Genomic DNA, 22,799 nt, shown 5'->3' with positions numbered 1-22,799 from the left:
AAACAAACAAATAAAAACCCTAAAATGACTCATCGTTCCTTTCTCCCCCACTAACAGCTTACGGGAAGAGATCAGATTAAATAGGTATGTATTTGAAAATTCTTTCTCTCCTTTAGAGTAAGAAAAAGGTATCTCACTCTTATTGTGGAATCTCTGGTTATAGAAAAAAATGTTCTAGATTGAATGAATTAGAAGTTGAACAAAAGGTCAGTTTGGGTTAATAGAAAAAAGCTTATTTTCCAATATAGCAGTAAAATGTATTCACAATATTCAATTTATTACTACCTATTCAAAAGTAAATCCTTTTGATATTTTAAATGTTTAACTGTAGCACTAGAACTTGCATCAGCAAACAGCAGTATTTATCTGAGATGAGCTGCTTCTGCAGTTGCTGCCAGAGTTGCTTCCACCTTCACTTAAAGGACTTAAAAGAAAAATCCACTCAGTACCTGAACTGTGGAACAAATTAGCAGTTATTAACATAGAAGACTGTGTGCACTTCAAGATTTGACAGCTGATAGCTGAAAAACTATCAGCTGCTCAACCTAAGACATAGGAGCCTTTAGTCACATCACTGCTTGCCAGTGTAGAAACTGCAACCATTAAGTCAGCAGGGCACAGCTACTAAGCTCACTGAAAAAGACCAGCTTGGTCAGGATTTATTCAGTCTTGGAAAGAAAATCATATCATTCTCATTCGTTTTCTGAACACCAAATGTTAATACCATCTTGAAGAAACAATGAGAAATGTTTCTTTACGTTGTAGCTCAACTCTGAGCTTTCTGCATTCAGATATTTAAAAAAAAAACAAAATGAAAACAACAAAAAACAAATAAAAACCCACAACTCCTGTAAATATTACCCTTTCATCGCCAAGAAATGCCCGTAGCTATTTTAATGTAGCATGCATTATTTTTTCATCTGAATTACCAACATTTATGTCAAAATTGAAACATAAGAAGTTAATGTGGAACTTCACAATACATTCATGGAATATAATAATGTGGAATTTTGCAAGTAGTAAAGGTCAAGACCTTCCTCCCCCAGTCTAGTTTATTCAAAAACATGCATCTCATGAAAAATCAGAACAGAAAAAATTGGTCAGAACATCACTAGCTTCCACCTGAAACAGTATTCTGGCTTTTGCTCAGTTCACATCCTCTATATGAATTAGGCACCTGAGATCTCCTTGCACTCATCAGCAAATGATATGAAATACCAAATCACTAGGACAAGGACACAGTAGTCATAAACAGACAAAGGCTTACCACTGTTACCATCTTTTCAACATACCAGCTCTAGGATGTTATTCTGCTTTGCATAGCTTTCCCGATTAATCAACCTTTCTTATATCAAATTTTTATAAGTCAGAAACTAATTTAAAAGCTTGAAACTTAAAATACTAAAATGGCGCATATTAAAGCCTTGAAGAAAAAAATAGGTCATAAAGACAAGCTGAACTTACAGTTTGTGATGTCAGGAGGGGCATAACTATCATTCATGAACATGCTGGTGGGTTTTGCAACCTTCAGATAAACAAAGTCTGATGTGTTTTTTAAGGCAGTCACTGCTTCTTCATGAGTAACTTCTTCTAAACAAACACTGTTCACCTAAAGATAAAACAAATTATCAACGCAAAAAAATGCCAGGTTTCACAGGTCACTCAGAAATCTCTTGGAGCACTCTAGCATTAGGAGTCTTTATTATGATTCATGTGCTGCAGACAAAATTGGTCAAGCTATTTAAAAGATGCTTTTTAGTGCTGTAAAATATTTAAAAAGTCTTTCCTCTAAAGATTTTAATAAACTATATCGACAGTAGCATTGGAAAAGCAGCAAATCCTTTTCAACTTTCTCTCTTATTTTGTATTAAAAGTTAACAAGAAAGCCAACCCACTTTCAGCAACCCAAACCAAAGCTATGCTGATACTACTACCTATCACAGCGACCAGTACTCCCTTGTTATGTTATGCTACCTTAATTATTTGCCCAAACCTACAGTTTATCTTTTGATCAGACTGTCAATTTGCTTGCACAAAAGCAAACTTATTGATTCTTCTTGTATTGTAGGCACAGAGATACACTTGGCCATAATCACAACACTGACACAGTATGCTATTGTAAGCATTAACTAGAAAAAATATTTTTCTAACATTAAAAAAAAACCTATTTGATCTTGTCATGATGTAATTAAGTTATGGATGTTGTAATGGGATAATGCACTCTTGCCAAAGGTCAAACATAGAGGTCAAAACTGGAGAAGAAAGAACCAAAGTGACTGACATATCCCAAGTAACAAGAAATTGTTTTAACTTCAAAGGAAATAGCTTTTCTGACTATTGCTATTAACGTGAAACACAGCGCTTTAGTTAAGAAAATAAGTCCTTTAGCAATTAGTATCTAATACAAAGCCTTAGAAAAATGAGTTGCTGCCCCTTTTTTCCATATTTTGATGAGGAAAATAAGTTCTACAAATAATACCAGGCTACATGGAAAACAAGGCTTGCACTGTAATGAATCTGCGAGACCAAAGGCACTTTCTACTGTTTGATAAATATAACTTCACATACTATGTAAAAATAACCAAACCTTTATAATTCTGTTATTTGTGAAGGAAAAACAAATCAATTGCATATTTTAAATGTATTATTACCATCTGTGTTTTCTAAAGATCTCTTGTTGACTTACTTTTACTTTTTTTTTTTTTTTTTTTTTAATTCTTGCCACTCCTGAAGACTGAGAAGTTGTTTTGCAGTCCAGTGGTAGTACACTGCAGTACAACCACAACACACAGACAGAAAACTTATATTCTCCAAAATGCACAAGCTAATCTCCACATTAACAACTAAAACAATCCCATTGTGTTCTGTTTTACATGCCAGTCACTCAGATTCAGATAAATAGTAGCCATGAGAAATGAAATAGGTTGCTTAATACTGGTTCTGCATGACACATTGTGCTGAGGCACAGATTTGCTGAAAAAATGGTGTTGAATACTGCAGATTTCATTTTTTTTTGTCATTGATTTGCTGGCAAGGTTGATTTTTGTATTACTTATTTATTTATTTAATATTTATTTCTGCAAAATAATACTCCACTGGTAGGCAGCTTAACCACAAAGTGAATCGTGACCTTACTGGGTTTAAAAGTGAGCATTCATTAAAGAAAAACCCTGTCACTTTTACTTACAGCTAAAAGTTTGTCTCCAATCTGAAGTTTGCCATCTTTATGGGCTGCCCCTCCTTCAATGATTTTGGTTACGTAGATGCTGTTGTCTCCAGGTATATGCTGATTTCCTACACCACCAGCAATACTGAAACCAAGACCTGCTTAAAGATAAAGTTATTACTCAAAAAACCTTTTACACCAAATTACTGTGTAAATAATAATGCTATCTGCATCATTTATGTGTATATACATACATACAAACAAATACATATATAAATACTAGGCTGTGGCTAAAATGATACTGGATGCCTTTCCAAGTGAACTCCATAATGTTCCAGAAAGTTCTGGAGAAACTACAGTATTTACAGAAGTTCTAAAAATCAAAAACTAAATTCTTTACTTAATGCATTGTGAAGGGTGCACATAGCAAAGCTATAGTATTGCCAGTAGTATTTGAAGAACTGTTTTCCAACATGACCGCAAATAGAAACAAAAAAGTACATTTACCTAAATTTCTTTAATCTCTCAAAGATCTTTCTAAGTCATTCACAAGAAATATTTTACTCCTGTTTATAACGTATTTGGACATTACTAAATAGTACCAGCAGCACATTCTTATCATTTGAAAGTAAAACTGGCATTCTACATGTACAAGAATAGTTTCAGGACAATCGTGGAAGAAAATTCTGAAGCATTTGAGAAGTCACTGTCTTAATTTTCATTACTCTGCATCTGCTTGAACTACGTATGCAAGTTACTGGGTTATTTTGAAAAATTTATGCAGAAATTTATCATCATCCTTATTCTTCTTGTGAAACAGAAGTTTTAGACTTCCTACATACCTTTAGGGCCTTTTACAAGCTTTATTTCCACTATTTTTTCTGTGACTGGTTTTCTTCTTTTGACATACAATCGTACAATTGATCCCGCTTCTTTTAATGCTTCAACTGCTTTGCTGTGTGTCACATCTCGGACATCAACCTCGTTTACTCGTAGAATACAATCATTAACCCTAGAGACAGCAACATTCATGTTCAGCTGCTGCATTATAGCATAGCAGATGCATTAGGAGATTAATATTTTATCTAAAATACACTAAAACTAGTGTTAACATAGTAAGATACATAGATTTTGCTTCAAAATTATATTGATTCAAGACAATACTCTAAAATTAGTCATTAGTGCTTACGTATATAACAAAGATAGCTAGAAAATATATAAATGGAATATCTTGTCCCTATCTGAAGGGGATGCTCTCTAAATGAAACACATAAAATAGAATTTTGAACATGGCTTTGTACAAACTACCTTTAATTGAGAAATGTATAAATTTTTTTAAAAAATTAGGCATTATAAAATAAGAATTCACTAGTTTAAAACCATGCTATGAACAAGTCAAACTCCTTTCTTGCTTTTCACAAGCTGTTTAAGTGCCAGCTTTCCATTCCATTTAATGTGTTGCTGTAGTAACGTGAAGCTCTCATTACACTAAGTAGAATGCCTGACCCACATGTCACTGAGTTCTGCAAGATGTACCTTCTGACAATGGCCAACAAGCTAAAATGAAGTCTTGAAATAAGCGTAATAAGACTAAAAACCTTAGAGTCATCAGGCATCGACACCAAATTTGATAGGAGCAAGTTCTCAACAACGCAACAGAGGAAAAAAAAGTTGATCCTATGATCACCTTAATTTTTTTTTTCTACACAGTGATACGGGAGTTTATTGTTCTGGATTAAAAATAACTAAAAATAATTCATTAAAGCAATTTGTTATTAACTTTAACAGTACCTTTCAAATTGAGTTGCAATTATCACTTGCTACCATACGCCAACACTGGTAAAGTAGTATCACCCCAAGATTAAATAAGAAAATGGGGGATACTAGAGAAGGAGTACTCGATCAATTTAAACACGTGGCTTTTGAAGATGTGCAGCATCTTCCAAAACTGAAGCACAGTTATACCAAGCACAGAAGTGCTTAACCTCTATGACCTTGCATATTAGAAAACTTGCACATAGATAACCAAGAGTTAACTATCCTACATATCTAAGCTTTTCCTTTGTATATTGAATTAAGAACTATAGAACATTTGGCATAATCAGTTTATAACACCAAATAAAAAAAGAAAATTTCACTTAAATTCACTCTGCTGCAGATTTTCTTGGTTGAAAAAAAAGAATTCAAAAAATGGTCCAAACATTTTTCATTCTTTAAAAATTACTTCTGCAAGGTATACTTATTTAAAATGCAATGTATTATGATAAACTGAAACAAACGGAAAATGTTCTATCAAGTGTTAGAAATAATAATAATAAACATAATAATAATAATTAGCAAACCGATACAGAAAATCATCATACCGTAATCTTCCATCCTGTGCAGCTGCACCCCCAGCTATAATTTTTGTAATGAAAATACTTGAATCATCCCCAATATGTGGGTTGTCTGTGCCACCTGCAATGCTAAAGCCAAGTCCTGAATTTCCCTGAAGTTAGAAGGGGAAAAAAAATTAAGCATTTCTTTTTGGGGGAGGAAAATATATATGTGTATATATATATATGACTCAGTATAGAACTAAATTTTCATAAACCTAACCGATAAAAATTAAGACATTTTAAACAATATACTGTACACAACTATTCACAATACATATATGTAACTCTACGTAAGACATGTAATTACACTTGCTTTCACAGAAGCAGGCAGGACAAGTCATTGTGTCACTGTAAGAGCTGCAGATGCAAACTCACCCCATTTCTTATTGAAATGAACCTGACAAACTAGAGAGAAAGTTTCTTTTCTAATGAGCTATGTATTTGAAGATGTTCATACCAATATTTGCTCCTCACTTTTTCAAAAAAAATCTCAAGTAATGTAATATATCTTTACAGACACAAAGGCCCACTGACATTTTCTCTTCAAAGGTTGCCTGCCCTTATTATCAGCTGTAAGACCTCTTCAGCCTCTCCGTACTGACCAGAACTGTACAGACACCAAGTATAGCCAACTATTGCTCTTTGTTAGTAACGCATTTCAAGGAAGAGAACTTAGATCTTTACATTGTAAACCTTAAAAAAAGCAATGCGTATGTCAAGGTATCATTTGTAATCTCAACTGGAAGCCTGAATCTCATTGTATAATAAAACTTGTTTGTATAAATATATAAATAAAGCCTGTTATGTATGGCAATATATGATTTTTTTAATACTTTCTGCAAGTCTAGATAATAACCTATAATGCAGTATGTCTTTAAAGTTCTTCCCTCATTTTACTATCAATCGTCAAGTATACCAATAAAAACTGCTCCAGAAACTACGCATATTGAGGTTAAATACACATAAGGGAAAAACAGTAAGGACTGTTTCAAATTGCCGTTTAGCTGTATCAAAATAGGTTAATTTTTCATATTTATCTATTACAAGCCCCACTTGAAGATAGAGTACAGGAAGACATTTAGCATGTTACCCTTTCAAGAGTAATTTCTTCATACTCATAATCTGCATCTGTGCCATTGACCTAAAAAGAAACAGAAATGAGACTTAGAGGATTTTTACACTTGACACAACACACTTAGCTAGGCAGGCAGCTCATTCCCATCACATCTCAGCTGATACACACTGACCAGTGAGCTCACAAGTGTGATTTTCACACCACTCTGAATGTGCATCAGACACTTTTCCTATTAGTTTCAATGTAAAGCTTTGAAGAGCACACTGTTCCACGTGGATACTGCACAGCAGAAGCCTACTGCTGACTGCCAGAAAGAACTGCTCTTGATGTTCCTCAGGCCATACAACCTGAGCAAGATAAAAGTGAGAAAAAATGAAGGAGTTGTAGGGTAGAGAAGAAATTGCATAAAAGAATAGAGCAGTATTTTCAAACAATTGTTCCTCCCAGAGCAGAGAAAAATCAAAGGATGGATGCTTTGCACAATTACTCACTAGAAAAGCATAAAGCCCTTCGAAAGCAGCTTTAAAAAAAAAAAAAAAAAAAAAAAAACATTTTTACTAGCATTTTTCACATTACACGTATACTAAAGACCAACACCTTACAAGGGGGCCAAAACTGAAAGGATTTGAAATATTTTATGAAGCTAGATAAGAAAAAATACAAATACTGGAAGTAAGCCATGATCCAAAGGGAAGCCCTGTCTTCCACAACTTTGACAGGCTCTCTAGTACCAGGCTCATGTATGCCTCACTACAGTTTTGTTAATCTTGTTAATTATATCTACCCTTACTGCAACACAAACCGTATCCATTCCAGACATAACAGATTATCATCTTCCTCTTTGCACAGTACCTCAAAAATAATACATCCTTAATAGTTTGTTCAATGGAAACGATACTGTCTATAAACACATGATATTTCTTCATTAAAAAGGGAAGAGGTCTTGACCTTCGGAACACATGAAACTAGATCTGTTTCTACACCAACACTGAAGAAAAACTTCTCAATCACAGTGGCTTAAGTTGGCTTAGTCTGTGAACTATTATCTACAAAAACGACATGTGCAAACCGAACCAGCCATCTAAAATTACATCGCACTAGGGAAGTGGTTCAAGTTGATTGATCAGTAGGTGACTTTTTTTTTTTTTAAATCAACAAGGATGATTAATAATTTCCCTATTCATTACTGTTAAAAATGCCAACCCTAATGTATGTAAGCAATCTATTTCTATGTACTTAACTCTAACCCAAATTTAATACATTCTAGCTAAAGAGGAGTAAAGAAGGATCTCCATTTCTATATTTTACTTTAGGTTCGTTCTGCAGACCCTCTTATTACTATCTATATACTTTTGAATTGATTTTATCTAATGAACTGAACATTAGTCCAGGCAGGAAGGAGCAAAGGTACACAAAATGATAAAAATTAGTCCTATTTTATTTTTGCAAATTTTGAAGCCATCTAGGATCTGTGGAGCCACACACTATTTGCAGGGACTTTCCCTGGATAAAAGAAACTACAGCATTCTACACAAGTACAGTCATTTTGCAATAGAAGCCCAGCACTTTGCCTTGAATTATTAGTAGTTCAGCACAATTTGGTTAGTCTTTTGGTTGTAATAGAGTTAATTTTGCTGGTATGGTTACCCTTTCCTTCCGTCACCATCCCAGCTTTGTTTCTATTTCATTGTCTGCTTGCTTGTTTTTACAAAGAATAAAAAATACGCTTCTTGGTGTCTTTTTCCCAACCCAAATTGAGTTCTAAGATGGTTTACTTCCTCAGCAACTTTGTAATTCAGTTAACAAGAGTTGTGTCCTTGAATATTTTTCATCACTGACTTTGTTTTGTTCTGTTTTGTTGTTTTGGTTTGGTTTTCCAATATTAAAAAAAGCTTTAACTGTTAAAGTTCTGTAGATCCATGATGCAGTTACCTCACAGCTGTGATTTTACCTTACATACCACTGAACAATTCCATTACCTACATGGGAACCTGGAAGAATATTCCTTTACCTCCTATGCTTACATAGTAGGTTCAACTACAGATAACTATGAATTAATTTGTTTTATGTTCACTGCAAACTGGTAAGTCAGATAGCTTGTACTTTTGAGTGCCATTTTGTTCTGTTAGGCCTATTTTCTCTTTCTGTTTCTATTATCTACCATCCCACATGGGATTCTATCAGATGAAGCCTTCTGAAACATGGATACATTCTTATTAATCACTTGTCTTTCTGATTTAGCTTGTGTGTGCAGACACCTCACCTTTGGTATTCTTTTCTAAACTGTGTCACATCAGTAAAAGTGCCAGGCACTGCAGACTTTGGCTGTGATCTTTTATTGAGTCAGCATTATTCATACTCAGGACTCATAAATGAGCCATTTACATCGCTGTAATAATCTTTTGTCTTCCACTTAAACTGTTAATTCACGCTTTTGCCCGTCTTGATCTATTACAGCTTCTTTTTAGCAACTTTAAATTATTAATGTTTTTGACAATAACAAGATTTGTTCTTGTTCTTTATGCTAAGTAAAGCCAAAACATGTAAATATATGCTTTACTTGCTAGAAGAAACACAATATAAGGTAACTAGTACAGACCTTAACACTGCTCAGGAAAACAACAAATGGGACATATGTAACTATAAGAGGAAGGTACAGGGGAAAAAAAATCAGGTCTAAAACCTATGTAAAACTTGCATATGTTCCAAAGCCTCTGAAGACCATCTGCCAGTGGTACTCTTAGCACAGATCATACACTGCCAAACACAAATTTTGGCCTCCGTATAACCACACTTATTACCTTAATGTTTCCAACAGAATCAACAATTTTTATGAACATTTAGAGCACTAAAATCTTAAGTAAAGCCAGTGTGTTGAGAAGTGTTTTATGAGAAGTGCAACGGAAATGGAACATTAAATATTAAAGCATCTGCCAGCACAGCTGAAGATACGGATTGTTCTCCTAGGTTCCAGAAGTTCAGGGTCCAAACACTGTGTTCTGCACTGTATTGCACTGTCACACAATGGTCCTCACACAGAACTTTCAACTTACTATCTACATTTTATTTCATTACTATAAATTTTTATTCATAAAAAAGCTATTTAAGGAGTTAGATAAGCATCAGGAGACCTGACAAAACCATGTGTCATAAGAGAGGTAGAACAGGCTTTTTTGATCAGTAACAACAGAAATAAACAACAAACATTATCTGAAGTTGTAGTTGAAAGGTAGTGTAGGCTTACATATGTTGGAGTCTCCAAAGAATCTGTATTCACCAGCACTGGAGGGGGATTTGCCTTGAAAAGAAGAATCAAAAAAAAATTATACAACATAGGAGAAAACACTAACAGTAATTATACAATGTTTGGTTTGCTGGGTCTCTCAAAGGTCTGTCAAAAGGTAGCCTCAGCTTAACAACCTCAAATATTGACCTCTTTTGTTTCTGTCCTGAAGAAAGTTCTTTGACACCACAAAACCACACTCTGAGCTCATATATTTTGTTTACAAATTCTGTCTTTTGTCTTGTTTTTCAAGTGGAAAAAAATATGACTCATGCTATCATTGGACAAAATGTCAGTCACCCTAGTGTATGTGATACGACATTCAGGACTGCTTTACCAGCCAGCATCCTAAAACATCCTGGTGGCTTTGACTCCTACTTCTCCCTACCAGAAAGTTTTTTGTGGTTCTGCAAAAATGCAAGCTTACAGACAACAAACTTATGGAGAAAAGATCTACAAAACCATCTTGCGAAAGAAAATCCACATCAGACATTCATTCACAGTACTGCACCATGTACTTCCATGAGAAATGTGTTATGGATTCATAGGCTGTAAGAAGTTAGACATTACTGCTATAGAAATACGAAATTATATGATGTGCTTACTGTCCAGGAACTTTAGAATAAGGAAACACTTACTTACTTACGTTACTGAAAACTTCTCTATGAACATGCAGTTTCAGCTGAAAGAAAATTCATACTCGAAGGATATACCTGAAACACTTTGAACCAGATTTCTGTTTTTTCCCCTCCAATATATCAGGAAGAGACTGAGTGGAATAAAAATACTTTTCAGGCCTCATCCTAATGGCAGGCACAAAAGGAGAAGCCACAAATGTTTGCATTCTTTCCTAGATATAACTAGATGCCCTTCTCACTGACAAGGGAACTTCCAAGAACTACTGGCAATGGTGTTGTAAAATGCTAGCATCTGGCCTGCTCTAAGAACAAAATGAGTGCAGATATATTCCTTATCCCAAATACTCTTCATGTACTAAGCCCAATGAGATGTACAAGCACAGTGGCACAACACCAAGTAAATCTTGACTTCATTAAAGTTGTAGGGAGATTTTCATGCATATAAAAATTCATTATCTATAAAATGAAGATATTCTTTATCTTTTTTTATATCTTTCTCTGGGTGCATATAAATGCGTACGCGTGTGTATAAATGCATGTCTGTATGTGTGAGCAAATACATTTTTTTTCTAAAAAAATTTATGCTTTTTAAAAAACCCCAAAAGCTAGGAAGCAAGGGGTGACTTGGATGTTCCCTACAAAAGACTGAGCTGAAAACAAACTACCATTCTCTGTCCAGAAGCAGCCATTTACCACCTTTTCCAAGCAGGAAGGAGGACAGATTTCTGGCAGTCACTCCAAAGGTAGGCCTGGACACTACAGACACAGGGCAACACCTAACTCAAAACAGCAAATGTTTTTCGAAGGAAGACCAGCTATTTCAGTCTGTTATGCAAGACTTCTCCAAATTACCTAACAGTTTCAAACTCCTGTGCCAGGGCTTGTTCAAATATTTAAAAGCCACTTGACGAGTTTGTTTACAAGCACACTAAGGGTTTGCCTAAGGGGCAAAGTGACTAACAGAATAGAGAAATGTATCTGTTGCACAGAACTGCATCTGCCAGATCCAAAATTGATACCTTCCTATGGTGTTTTCTAATTGCTTAGACTCATGTATGATGCAGAATTACAAAGCTGGCTCCTGCAGGCATTTGCATGCACCCAGAAGACAGAGGCACAGATCACCCAGTTCACGCTGTTCTGCTTGGAATCCAGCACCGTCAGCAGGTACCAACACTGTCACAGTGATGGCTGTTGAGTAGTCTCTCCATCAAAAAAATATTTTACAATATGTTCTCAAAAAAAAAAAAAGTTCTAATTATTACGATGATTTTAAGTGAAATTTAGCAGTTTCCTGAAAGTAAGCGTTACTGGAAACTCAACAGTAAGCAGAGGTCCAGCGGTGTGCCCTTGCCTGTCTGCCTCATATCCTGATGTGGAGAATCACTCCAAAAGAAGGAAATCGCTTTCAAACTAACCGCATTTCTGGTCTGCCTGTTACAAGTGTGGGTGACAGATTCATGTAAACACATTTCCACTAGAAACTGGACTTTAAAAAAGAATAAGAACTTTTTATAAGCTGCTGGACTATGTAAAATTTAGCACTGTAACAGAGAAAAAATTACCGCCTATTGCAGGTTTAGCCACACAGTCTGAAAGCAGACCTTAAGAAAAGAATACTGATGTGTAGACTACAGAAATATCCCAGTATTGTATTACTCTTGACAGCTTAATTCCCTTTTCAAGTTAACACGGATCTGTCACCAATTACAAGTGGTGGCACATCTTTTTAGAAGGTGTCTCCATCATTCAGTCTTTTTGCACTAAAACTCACAATAAAAGTCATAATCAAATAAAAGCAGAAAGCTTTTCAATTTGCAAAAATGTTGCCACTGTCTATGCTAAATTACTCCATAGCTGGCTGTGCTGCAGTCCCACATTCAAAGTTATATACAAGACAGTGATGTTAACTCATGTTTACTGCTCTTTCTCGTCTTACTGCAGCTTTTGTCATGGTTTGTGTGGTTTTTGTTGTTCTTGTTGTTGTTGACATTACGTGACCTAAAGGTCAAAAACCTACAAGTTAACCTCATTCTATGAGTCAAATTTTTAAGAATAGAAAGTAACAAAATACCCCGTGTATTCTAGTGTGCCCCAAGTACACCAACAACAGAAACAGAACACAAGTCATGGATGAAAGACTGACACTGAGTATGAGATAATTATCCAGAATAAATAATTCAAGCAGTCAAAGCATTACATGCCAACACAAAATATCCCTTTCTTTTCACTCCTTTATGGTGCTTTCTTTAGTTGTTTCACAAAATTATTAATATACATTTATGTGAAACATATGCACTTTTAAATGGACTAAAAGCTGCTATAAAACAAACAAAACACAGGATGGAACAGCAGTGTATTGCTAATTTAACTATTTCACAGTTCATTTCAAACTTGTATGGCAGTACCAAAACATTTAATTTAAACAAAAGGAATGAAACAAATGATATAAATATAAGAGTTGAACAAATTTAACAACAAAAACAACAGAAAAGAATAAAAACCTGTGGTATGGTGGATGGGATGACAGTGGTCTCGGCAGGGACTGGTGGGACAGGGATCACAGGGACAATGGGAGAAGAGGAAGGAACAGCTTCTGTGGGCTAAAAATCACCAATAGAATGTCAAAAATAATGAAAACTACAAAAACATTCTAAAACAAACAAGATTCAAATTGAATAGATTTTTTTTAATATTCTGAAAGAGCAGATGGATTTGGAGACTTGAACCACACCTGAAAACAGACGAGCCATGCTGCGCTGCATTCCCAGCAGTGTGCTAACGGCACATAACCCAAAGAAGTAGGACACAGCCACACTGCTTCTTCACACCAAGCTACTCACCTTGCAGTGCAGGACAGTTAAGACTTTGAGGGGTAAAACAGAAACCTTGCCTTTTCAAGTCAGTGGGCACACTCCAGCTTTCTGTGGGCTGGTTTCACAACATGTGCCCCTCATCATTGTACAATGAGTAAAGGGAAACAATGACTGAAGTTGGTAGCACTGAACAAATTAAAGCTCCTTGTCGATACATGGGTGAAAAAATCAAAACTACACTGCATTTTCTATACCAAGTTCAAATTAAAGAAAATCTTTTAGTCAAATGGTTGGAAGATCCTAACACTGATTCACTCCACCCTTTCATATAAAGATCTTTATATAGGTTTACCATACAAGTATACAGCCCAGTAGGATTTGGGTTTTAGGAATTGTAATTAAAACAATAAACAGGAAAGCTACTGACACAAACTGCAAGGGAACAAGATTATAAATAGCATTCTGGGCAAAATATTGATTCAAATCACTCTGAGATGTTAACATACTGGTTGTCAACAAGCTGTCAGCAACAGACTACTGGCAACCATCAGGATTACCAGCTGAACAACAAATCAAAGTTCTTGCAACTTGGCTGTTCCAAGACACACTTGAGAAAATATGATGAAGATTAACCACAAAATGAAATTACTAAATCCTGAAAACAAGTTAAAAAAAATCAGAACATAAAAGTATTAGATATTTCAAAAGTTTGAAATCTATTAAAACACAAAGCAGTCTACATCAATAGCATAAACTAAACAAAAGCAAAGATTAAAGAAACCTAACACCACTCAAGTGTAGCAACCCTTCTTGAATGCAGATACGGTATTTCTGTTTTTTTTCAGCTCTATCTAAAATTAACAGCTGGTGAAAAATGTGGAAAGACGTTGGAGCAAGATGTTTGATGTCTTAGAACATTATTATGAATGTCATTTAAACACCCTTACATGGACACCACCTCAATCTCTCACGTGTTTAGGGAAAAAAAAAAGGGGGGGGGGGGGGGGAGGAGGGAGATATGGGAATGTAAATTGCTCTAGAGAAACAATAATATGCATTTCCCAAAAGCTGTGGGGCATGCTCAGTGCAGCAAACCTCCAGTCAGCAGGAGATCAATGATGCAGCCTTTAGAGGACAGATCAAATTAAAATGCTTCAGCAATTACTTAGCCCCACACATGCAAAAATTAAGCTTCCCCTTCAGATTTGTCTTGTTCCAAAACAAGAAGCTTCCCATATGTGCACAGAGCAAAAATCCCATTAACCAAATGGTCAGATATACACACACTACCTATCAAAGTACAGCACAACACTAGCGCTGCAAAGCTAACTGCTAGCAGGTTAGAAAAACCGGGCTTTACAATTGCAGCTCCTGGAACAAGAGAAGGTGAAAAACAACTGAAGTTATTCTCAGATACCAACCACGCAATCTTGTATGCTTTGGCTTAGCAAAACAGCTGACCCAGTAATAGTTTTCTTTGTAGGTCAAGCATCTGCACACCTCTCCTTGCACCAAATGGCAGCCTTGTTTTCCTGCCTCACTCCCCTCAGTTCATAACTCTCTTGTATCTCTGGGCTTCTCACTCCCAGTCACTTCAAGAACTCTCCCTGTCAGTTCCAATTCTAACCCTTACTGTTATTTTTTTAAAACTGGTATCATTCAAAGTCCTTTAACGCTTAAGGGTTCCAGTCTCATAAGCTGTGAGCATGGCCATTGTGCTTTTCCTTGGTGGAGTTGCCTTGCTATCCACCTGCTCTTCGCAGCCCTCCATTCCCTGTTCAGCCAAGCTTCCTGACAGCGTTCCTGTGGAGTCTCCCCCAATGCAAAAGGAGGTGACGTGGCAACCTTTTTCAAAGGAAACACCAATGCAAATGAAGACAAGATGGCCTTCATTTAAACATGAACAGTTCTATGGCATACAGCAAGCTGCTGTAGGTACTGTGGTTACTCCAACAAAGGCAGGGAAGAAGAGAGGAAAGGAAACCCAGTCTTGAAACACACTTGGGCTGACTTACTTGAATTTTACTGCTTGACTTACAATTCACACAAGTGGAAAAATATCTAAAGAGTTTGAATAAAGCTGTTAATTACTCAATTACAAGACTCACAAAGGATTTCTTTAGTGAGGTTTTATACCTAAAATAGGCTGGTTTAACTTAGAACCCCTCTTTCTCCTTGCACACAATTCCTCTACCCTGGCTTTTGATACAGACTGCAGTACTACCTGAAATTTAACTTCTGGAATTGTAATGCAATGGAGGATACTCTTCACCTTCAGAAAACTCAGCCGCTAATAATAAAACACCAATCAAGACCACCAAAAAGGAAACACTTACCTAAAAGCATAAAGATAAAGCACTGGCAGTAGAGATAAGAAAGCATTTACAACCTTTTACTAGACGATAAATAGCGTGTCTGTATCTGAAATGCTCGCTACGCCACCATTATGATGAAAGCTCAAACTAGAGCAGCAACAGAGTGCTACAAATACAATTAGTGGAACAGACAGTTCAAGTTTGGAGATGGAAAAAGCAGCATCTGGCGTGTTTCAGTTAGCAAAGTAGACTGTAAGACTGATGGTGGCTTACATGCTGGCACCAGAAAGCCAGTCAGAACATATGTGGTAGCGAGATCTGGGGCCACGTGTGTCCCACCACCTCAGCTCTGCGTGCTGCACGTGTCACTCAGATGCACCTTTACCCTTTACCTACATTTTCTTCTTTCCACTGCAGGCTAGTGCTAAACATATAGCCTCCTGCAGAGTTGGAGCGCAGTTTCCACCTCCTTTCCTTCCCTTCCCCAGCACAACACCCCTTAGCTCACCTGCAATGAAGCAGCAGACTGTAACTTGTGAATGTGAGCTCTGAAGCTGTAAAAAGGGTGCAGATGGGAAAAGAGTCATGCAAGGAAAGGGAGAGGAGACTGTATAACCCAAGAAGGAAGGGAATCCAAGCAACCTTCAGTATCTGCTTTTTTGACAACCCTATGTACATTTTTTATATATTTTTCTACATCCCCTTGGAGCTCAAGCAAGACCAATCAGCTAAGGTGTGCTGGGGGAAGTTAGGTGCCAATGGAAGAACCAGCCCTTCTCCCCAACACCACACCCCAAAAAACATCACTGATTACTTAGGGGCTAAAGGCCAGTGCAAGAAATCAAATGAATTCTAACCACCAGTGCAAGGCAACCTGGAAAGACTTAAGAGAAGAAAGCTAATTTTATTTTAGTATGCCGCAAAATCAGTCTGAAAATGTTTATGTGATACAAGTATATGTGGGAGCAGCTGAATATGCTCCAACAGCCCACAGTATCACTTCCAATGCTCCTGCTTCCCAGGAACTTTCAAGAAAAAGACATTTATAATGTTTAGGAATTCGTTAGATTAATACATTAAAGTATTCTGAAAAACAAAAGCTTTTCCTCCAAGTAAGTTGTCTCAGTACAACATGTAATAATTCTAGGTTAATAAGATGGTTTATTAAGATGGCAAACTTACCTATACTACCAAAGAAGTAATGGGCCAACTAAAACATTGTATAAATATGAACGGTAGCACACACTTATGATAGACTATTATACATAGGAATGCATAACTTGAACAACACCACACCGACTCTGTCAGATGAAATAAATGCACTAAAACCTACACCAAAAAGTCATTTTGTTACAACAATCACATGAATAATTTTGTTGGATAAAAGTCTAATGCGATGGACCTTCTAATCATATAAACTAACAATTATCAGTTAACAAGTGGTACGCTGGCTAATTTCATAATGCTTTTCAGCAATTATTCAAAATTATGGCAGTAAGTACCTCCAAACCTAATACTGAAGTCCAGACCTTGTGGAAAAAGAAGAACACACCCATTTTCTCATCTTTAACCAACATACACAGTAACCCTTTCTATCATGGAATACCAGCTAACCTGGAATGAATCAAAGCACCATACACATCTCAAAGCAGATAACAATCAGCAAATTCCACCAGGCTGCTATTTTCATGTAGTAGAAGATACATTTTGGAGAATAAAGCAAACCAGACCTTCCTCACTTTCAAATTACTATTTGAAAAGCACACTGCACACAGTGCAACAATCTTAATGGGATAATACTGAACAGAAGTATTTCTGTTACACTCCAATTATTACTACTGTGATTGCTAACTATACAACGCAAACCAAGTCTCTGGAAACAGCAGGGTTAAAACTACAGGAAGACGTATGGTATATTATCTACTGTTTGCATCATATCCACCTTATCTCATTGTACAAGAGCAACAAATCTTATAAAAACGCACATCTATAAACGCCTAGCGCAGTACGTACCTTTTCTAAGGAACAATTAGAGCACGCACCATCAGACACCCAACCACTGGCAGCTTTAACTTTTGCTGTGCTTTTTGTAGGACTCTTTTTTACACTATCACGCAGGTTAGTAAATTTTCCTCTGTGTTTGGAAGAGGCTGGCAGTGTGGATGAACTAAAAGATTTATGAATGTTCAGTGCCTGATGCTGACGCTGGAAAGACTGCTTTGGCTGCATGTGAAGGTTTGGATGCATTTCCATTCTGGAGCTCCTGGTTAAATCAGTTCGCTTGAGCGTTCCCATCCCACAGTCATCTGCAGCACCACGGTACTTGTAGTCGTGACAGTAAGCAGTCATGAAGCTAGCAACACACACAGTCCTTTTTAGGAGAAAATAAACCAAAATATCGCTTCCTGCAAACGTTCAAAATATTGTTTTCTGGATTATGATCGTAGGAAAAAAACACTAGATACTTCTTTGGCTAGTGCCACACATTGTGTACTCTCACGCTATTTAAAGAGCACCATTGAACCACCCCACAACTGTCAATTTGCTAGGCACAGATAATCAATGCAATGCACAAGTTATTGAATAGATGGCAAAACTCATCTGGCTTTATTAAAATGAAGCTATGAAAGGTTATAGCTATTTTCTCTCACACATAAGGTCCTAACCACCCCTAAACTTCGCTGTATTTTTACAACCTCAAAATCTCTCTGAGATTTGCAACTAGAAAATATTTTAAGCTGTCTATTCCTCTACTTTCTGGAACACTTTATGGGGGTTGAATTACTTTGTTCTGATAATTTCAGGAGTTGCATTTCCATGAAATACATCAGCACTGCAAGACCACAATTTTATATGTTGTTTAAATTAAAAAATAAAAATAAAAAAGCATAAGACAATTATTTAAAAGAACCAAAACTCCTTATTACTTTATTGTTTATTCAGTTTTTTTAAGGCCACAGATGCATGATCTCTATATTACATTTTTACACTGATTTTCAAAACAAAGTCCTTCAAAACAACTCTAAAACTCTAAGCCCCGAAGGAAAAAAAAAAGAAAAGAAAAAAAAAATGCAAAGAGGAGCTAGCTTGATGCAATCATACTGTTGAATATTGAATTTTACCAGCCAATTTTAAATTAATCTTTCTAAAAAGAGATAAGGGTCAAACATTAAGTTCCCAGAGTCTACACGAAAACTGCCATCTAGCAGGGACAGCTATGTGACCAGCCTCGCTGAAGGAAGACACAGGCTGAAGGTCATGCAGCCTTCTTGCCAGCAGACAAACCCCACATTTGCACATCTCTGGACCTGCACACACCATCTGTCTCCTGCCTATGGGTCTGGTCTAGGAACATGTTGTGAATCTGAGTATCTGGCACTGGGGGTGATAAGGATGAAGGACACCAATCCATTGGAAACAGCGCGTGATTAAGTCCTTTAATATGATGAAGAGATGTTATCAGTTCAGAGCACTAAACATTGTTATTTTCCCTTCCATTGTGCACTTCCCTATAGTAAATCTGACTAAAACAATGTGAGTCAGCATAATATTTGCACACAGAATAAAAAAACTAGAAATACAGACCTAAGTACAAACCTTTGCAGTTATTTATAGTGTGGATATTAAGAGAGAAATAGGAACTGACAGATGCTCCTCTAATCATGAAGAGCTGCCATGTCTCATCTTCTACCCAGAATGGATGTAATCAAGAGCTGCATAACATATCATTAATGCAATATTCAAGCATGCAGAGACAGAAAGGTTTCTGGCCAGTGACAGGAAGCTGAAAACGTGTTGGTCATACAACATTCACAGACTTGGGCTTGCACATGGCCGGTAAGTCTTCTGCCTTTGCAGCCTCAGGGAGAGATGAGCGTGTCTCACTGATACAAACGGGCAGGTGCATCCAGGTGCTTCTGTTCCAGACAGACCAAGAGCCTCTAGATTTTCTTATTGAAGAGAAATGGCAGAGAGGAAGATCAGCATGTTGTGAGCGTGCATATAGGTTACCAGCTCATACCCAGCACATCACATCCAACTTTCTTCTCCTTGGAGAAATTTCCAAAATTTCTCCAAGCAACGCTGAGCTATCAACTTTGCAGAAAACCCACACACAAACCAGTTTCTTGACAGAAACAAAAACCAGCTTTGAAATGCACTTAGTGAGAAAGCAATGGCAGTGGGAAGACATGCTGGATACCAGATTCTTGGAAGCCCTGTTGTTTGACTTCATATGCTCTCCTCCAGACAACAAGAGGGAAAACACAAGGGAAAAGAAGAGAGAAAGTAATTCACATCTCATGTGCTCACAGACATGCTGACTTCAGCGACAAAAAAACAGAGATGATGCAGCAGATAACTGGTACAACACTGTTTCTGGAAGTCCACATGCCTTTGGTCCCTAAGATGATAGCAATAAAATATCAACAATTAAAACAAAAAACTTGAAGGCAGTTGTACTCCAAACACTGAAACACAGCCAAGGAACAGGAGGTACAGGAAGAATATCTAATTCATCCAGGGCTGAATGGTGAGCCTGGGCAATCTCCAGTGGAAAAAAACAGTAGGGAGCACTGAAATTTAGTGTTTTATGAGTAGGAGAAGTTAATATAGCATCTTGGTCAAAAAACATGGGAGGAAGAAGAAAGGATTTTATCATAAACAGGGAATAAAGGAATGAGGTTTATATAGAACAATCTTGATGGAAACACAAAGAAAACAGATAGCAAAAAAAAAATCAAGGAGAAAGAAAAAGTAGTGAAGACAAGAAGAGTCAGGCATTTGAGAGTCACCGAGATCATTCTGCCAAATTACATTCACATATGTGCTGCACTGCAAAGCCTGCCTTGCAGTTGTACCAGTAGAAAATAATTTCTAGTGGAGCAGAGTGCCATATGGATAATTCAAAGAAAGAAAACCAGTTATGTAACTCGAGCAGCGCAGGTTTGACAAGATCCTCTTCTGAGTGCAGAAAGCCTGCAAGTAGTCTCTGCAGATCATATTAATTGCTAGTGTGAACTGCTTCACTCTAAATATGAAGTGCTAAGTGGTTTCATGTAACTAAAGGGGGCTCAGGATCAGGTTGTGCTTTAGTAATGCCTACAAACTGTGAACAACACATTGCTAACTGAGACATTAATCATATTTCATTATTTTAAATTAGTATATAAACAATTTGCATTGATCGCTTTGACCAAGCACTTTATACCTTTTTTCTCTTTTAATGTACAATGCATCCTTTTTTGTGGCAATCTGTTGAAGTGCCTATGATATATCACAAGTAGTTCTTCTTCCAGAATCACCATCTTCCCACATTCTTGAACACCCACACAATAGCTGGATAACAACAGTACCTCTGGAAGAGGAGCAGAGTAGTACCAATCGACTAACAACCTCTCCTGCAGAGGTCGTTTACAAGACCAGGTAAGCTTCAAGAGCCAGCTTCTGTTACTTCAAAAAGCAATTGTAATATCTAAGAGAATATTCCAAAAATAATTGTGTACGTCACCCCTCCCACTGCCTTTCAGCAGATACCACACAAACAACAACCTGTGTTAAAACAAGCTGAAGTGTTAGGAGCGTAGGCTTGGGTTTTTATCAGTCTCAAAAGAAGGAAATAGAGTATCTACTGAAGTGAATATAACTTAAAAAGTGGTGGAAGAAAATGTTCATTCAATATGCAGTGACTGGACTGAAAATAAGTGCCATATTTTATTTCCAGATACACAGTTTAAGGTCTAGTATTACCGTTTTATATCCCTTCTGTGAACCACGTCCTGGAAGGTCACGGAACATTTTGCTGGTGAAGCTGCCTGTTTTCAGACCTTCACATCTATCTTTGTCAAAATCACCCAGGTCAATACTGATCTAAGCGTACCTTCTGGGATATGTAGGCTGTTTGGTGGGGTCTCAAGGTGGTGGTAAGAATAAAGCACAGATGCCATCCACCCTCATTTACAATCCACGTTAGCTGTAAGCTGCCCAGCACACCCATGTCTGAGGACACAGCTGGCATTAATGCTGATGCCCCACCTGTGCCGTGTTCCCACTGACATCAGTGCCATGGCTTCAGTGCCACGTTGCCACTGATGCTACTTGGTTAACAATAAATGTACGGATATATTTTTCCTGGATCTGTTTCTCCAGGACTACATCCATAAGCAATAGTATAGGAGCAGACCCTCCAGCAGCTTGTAGGATGAAGTTCTAGAACTATGTAGCAAAAGTAGAGCTTAGTCTATAAGACTGCCAAGACTATACAAACTACAGAGCTACCACCAGCTCTCACATGGTGTTCTTTGATGGGTAAAACTTTCCAGTGCTAAGAACTGCATGCAAGCTAGTCTCAAAGTTTCAGCAGTCAACAACCCGCCTCTCCTGTCCCTGTCAGGATCTACAAGCAGACCCTTTAAGACTTAATTCCTCGCCCAAGGGAGGACGCCAGTGTCCACTCTAAGTCTGGTATTCAGACAGATTTACACAGCTCAAACCCATTTGTCCTGTAAACTCTCTAAAGGACTGCTGTAATGACCTACAGTCAGTCATATTCTAAACTTGTAATATAAAAAAATGTATGCAAATTTAATACAGGTTTTAGTAAAAGCAAGTTCTGATTTTGGTTTTTCAGATACCAAACCAGTGGCTAGCACTGAATCCTATGCAGCAGGTTCATCATCTACATTCACCCAGCTTAGTCCATTCACCTGACGCTTAGGTTCAAAACAGAATTACAGGCTCCTCATTTAGGTTCATAAGTGCTATTGAGAATTAATTTAATGCATTTCATTTACAATTTAAAGCAAAGCCTAGAAAGCACCATTTAAATAACATCAGCCTTAAGAAGAGTAGTTTTCATTATTATGCTGAAGAGCCCACAAAGAAACTCAGCCAATGCTTCAGCATCAGAAAGAAACCAGGCAAAGAAAAAATTTGCTCTAAGACTTCATTAAGGAAAAATAATATCAGCTCTAAGACATATATATTTTCAGGTTCTGGAATTCCCAATAAAAAGGGCATTCTGTAGGAGGAAACTTAGATGTGATGGTGTTCATTCCTGAGAACACTTTCAGATCAAAATAAATGAATAAATAAACATTGGATACTGTTTATCTACTTTAATGGATATGA

General features: G+C 36.9%; 1 protein-coding gene across 23 annotated transcripts in view; it reads right to left on the bottom strand.

The window, feature by feature from the left end:
- DLG1 (discs large MAGUK scaffold protein 1) overlaps positions 1 to 22,799 on the bottom strand; it is a 150,282-nt gene that overhangs the window by 49,932 nt on the left and 77,551 nt on the right. For 7 of the 23 annotated variants that reach the window (XM_027464830.3, XM_027464832.3, XM_027464836.3 and 4 more), the window contains 7 exons: positions 13,045 to 13,143; positions 9,864 to 9,917; positions 6,635 to 6,685; positions 5,530 to 5,654; positions 4,009 to 4,178; positions 3,188 to 3,327; positions 1,465 to 1,609 (listed from right to left, as the gene is read on the bottom strand). In XM_027464830.3, the coding sequence (XP_027320631.1) occupies positions 1,465 to 1,609; positions 3,188 to 3,327; positions 4,009 to 4,178; positions 5,530 to 5,654; positions 6,635 to 6,685; positions 9,864 to 9,917; positions 13,045 to 13,143 (784 nt within the window). The remainder of the gene's footprint in view (positions 1 to 1,464; positions 1,610 to 3,187; positions 3,328 to 4,008; positions 4,179 to 5,529; positions 5,655 to 6,634; positions 6,686 to 9,863; positions 9,918 to 13,044; positions 13,144 to 22,799) is intronic. The other 16 variants (XM_072042747.1, XM_027464831.3, XM_027464833.3 and 13 more) reach the window with 3 other exon arrangements.

The sequence above is a fragment of the Anas platyrhynchos genome, chromosome 9, assembly GCF_047663525.1.
Source record: "Anas platyrhynchos isolate ZD024472 breed Pekin duck chromosome 9, IASCAAS_PekinDuck_T2T, whole genome shotgun sequence".
In the NCBI taxonomy this organism is placed as follows: Eukaryota; Metazoa; Chordata; class Aves; order Anseriformes; family Anatidae; genus Anas; species Anas platyrhynchos.
This window is presented reverse-complemented; position numbering and strand designations above follow the sequence as displayed.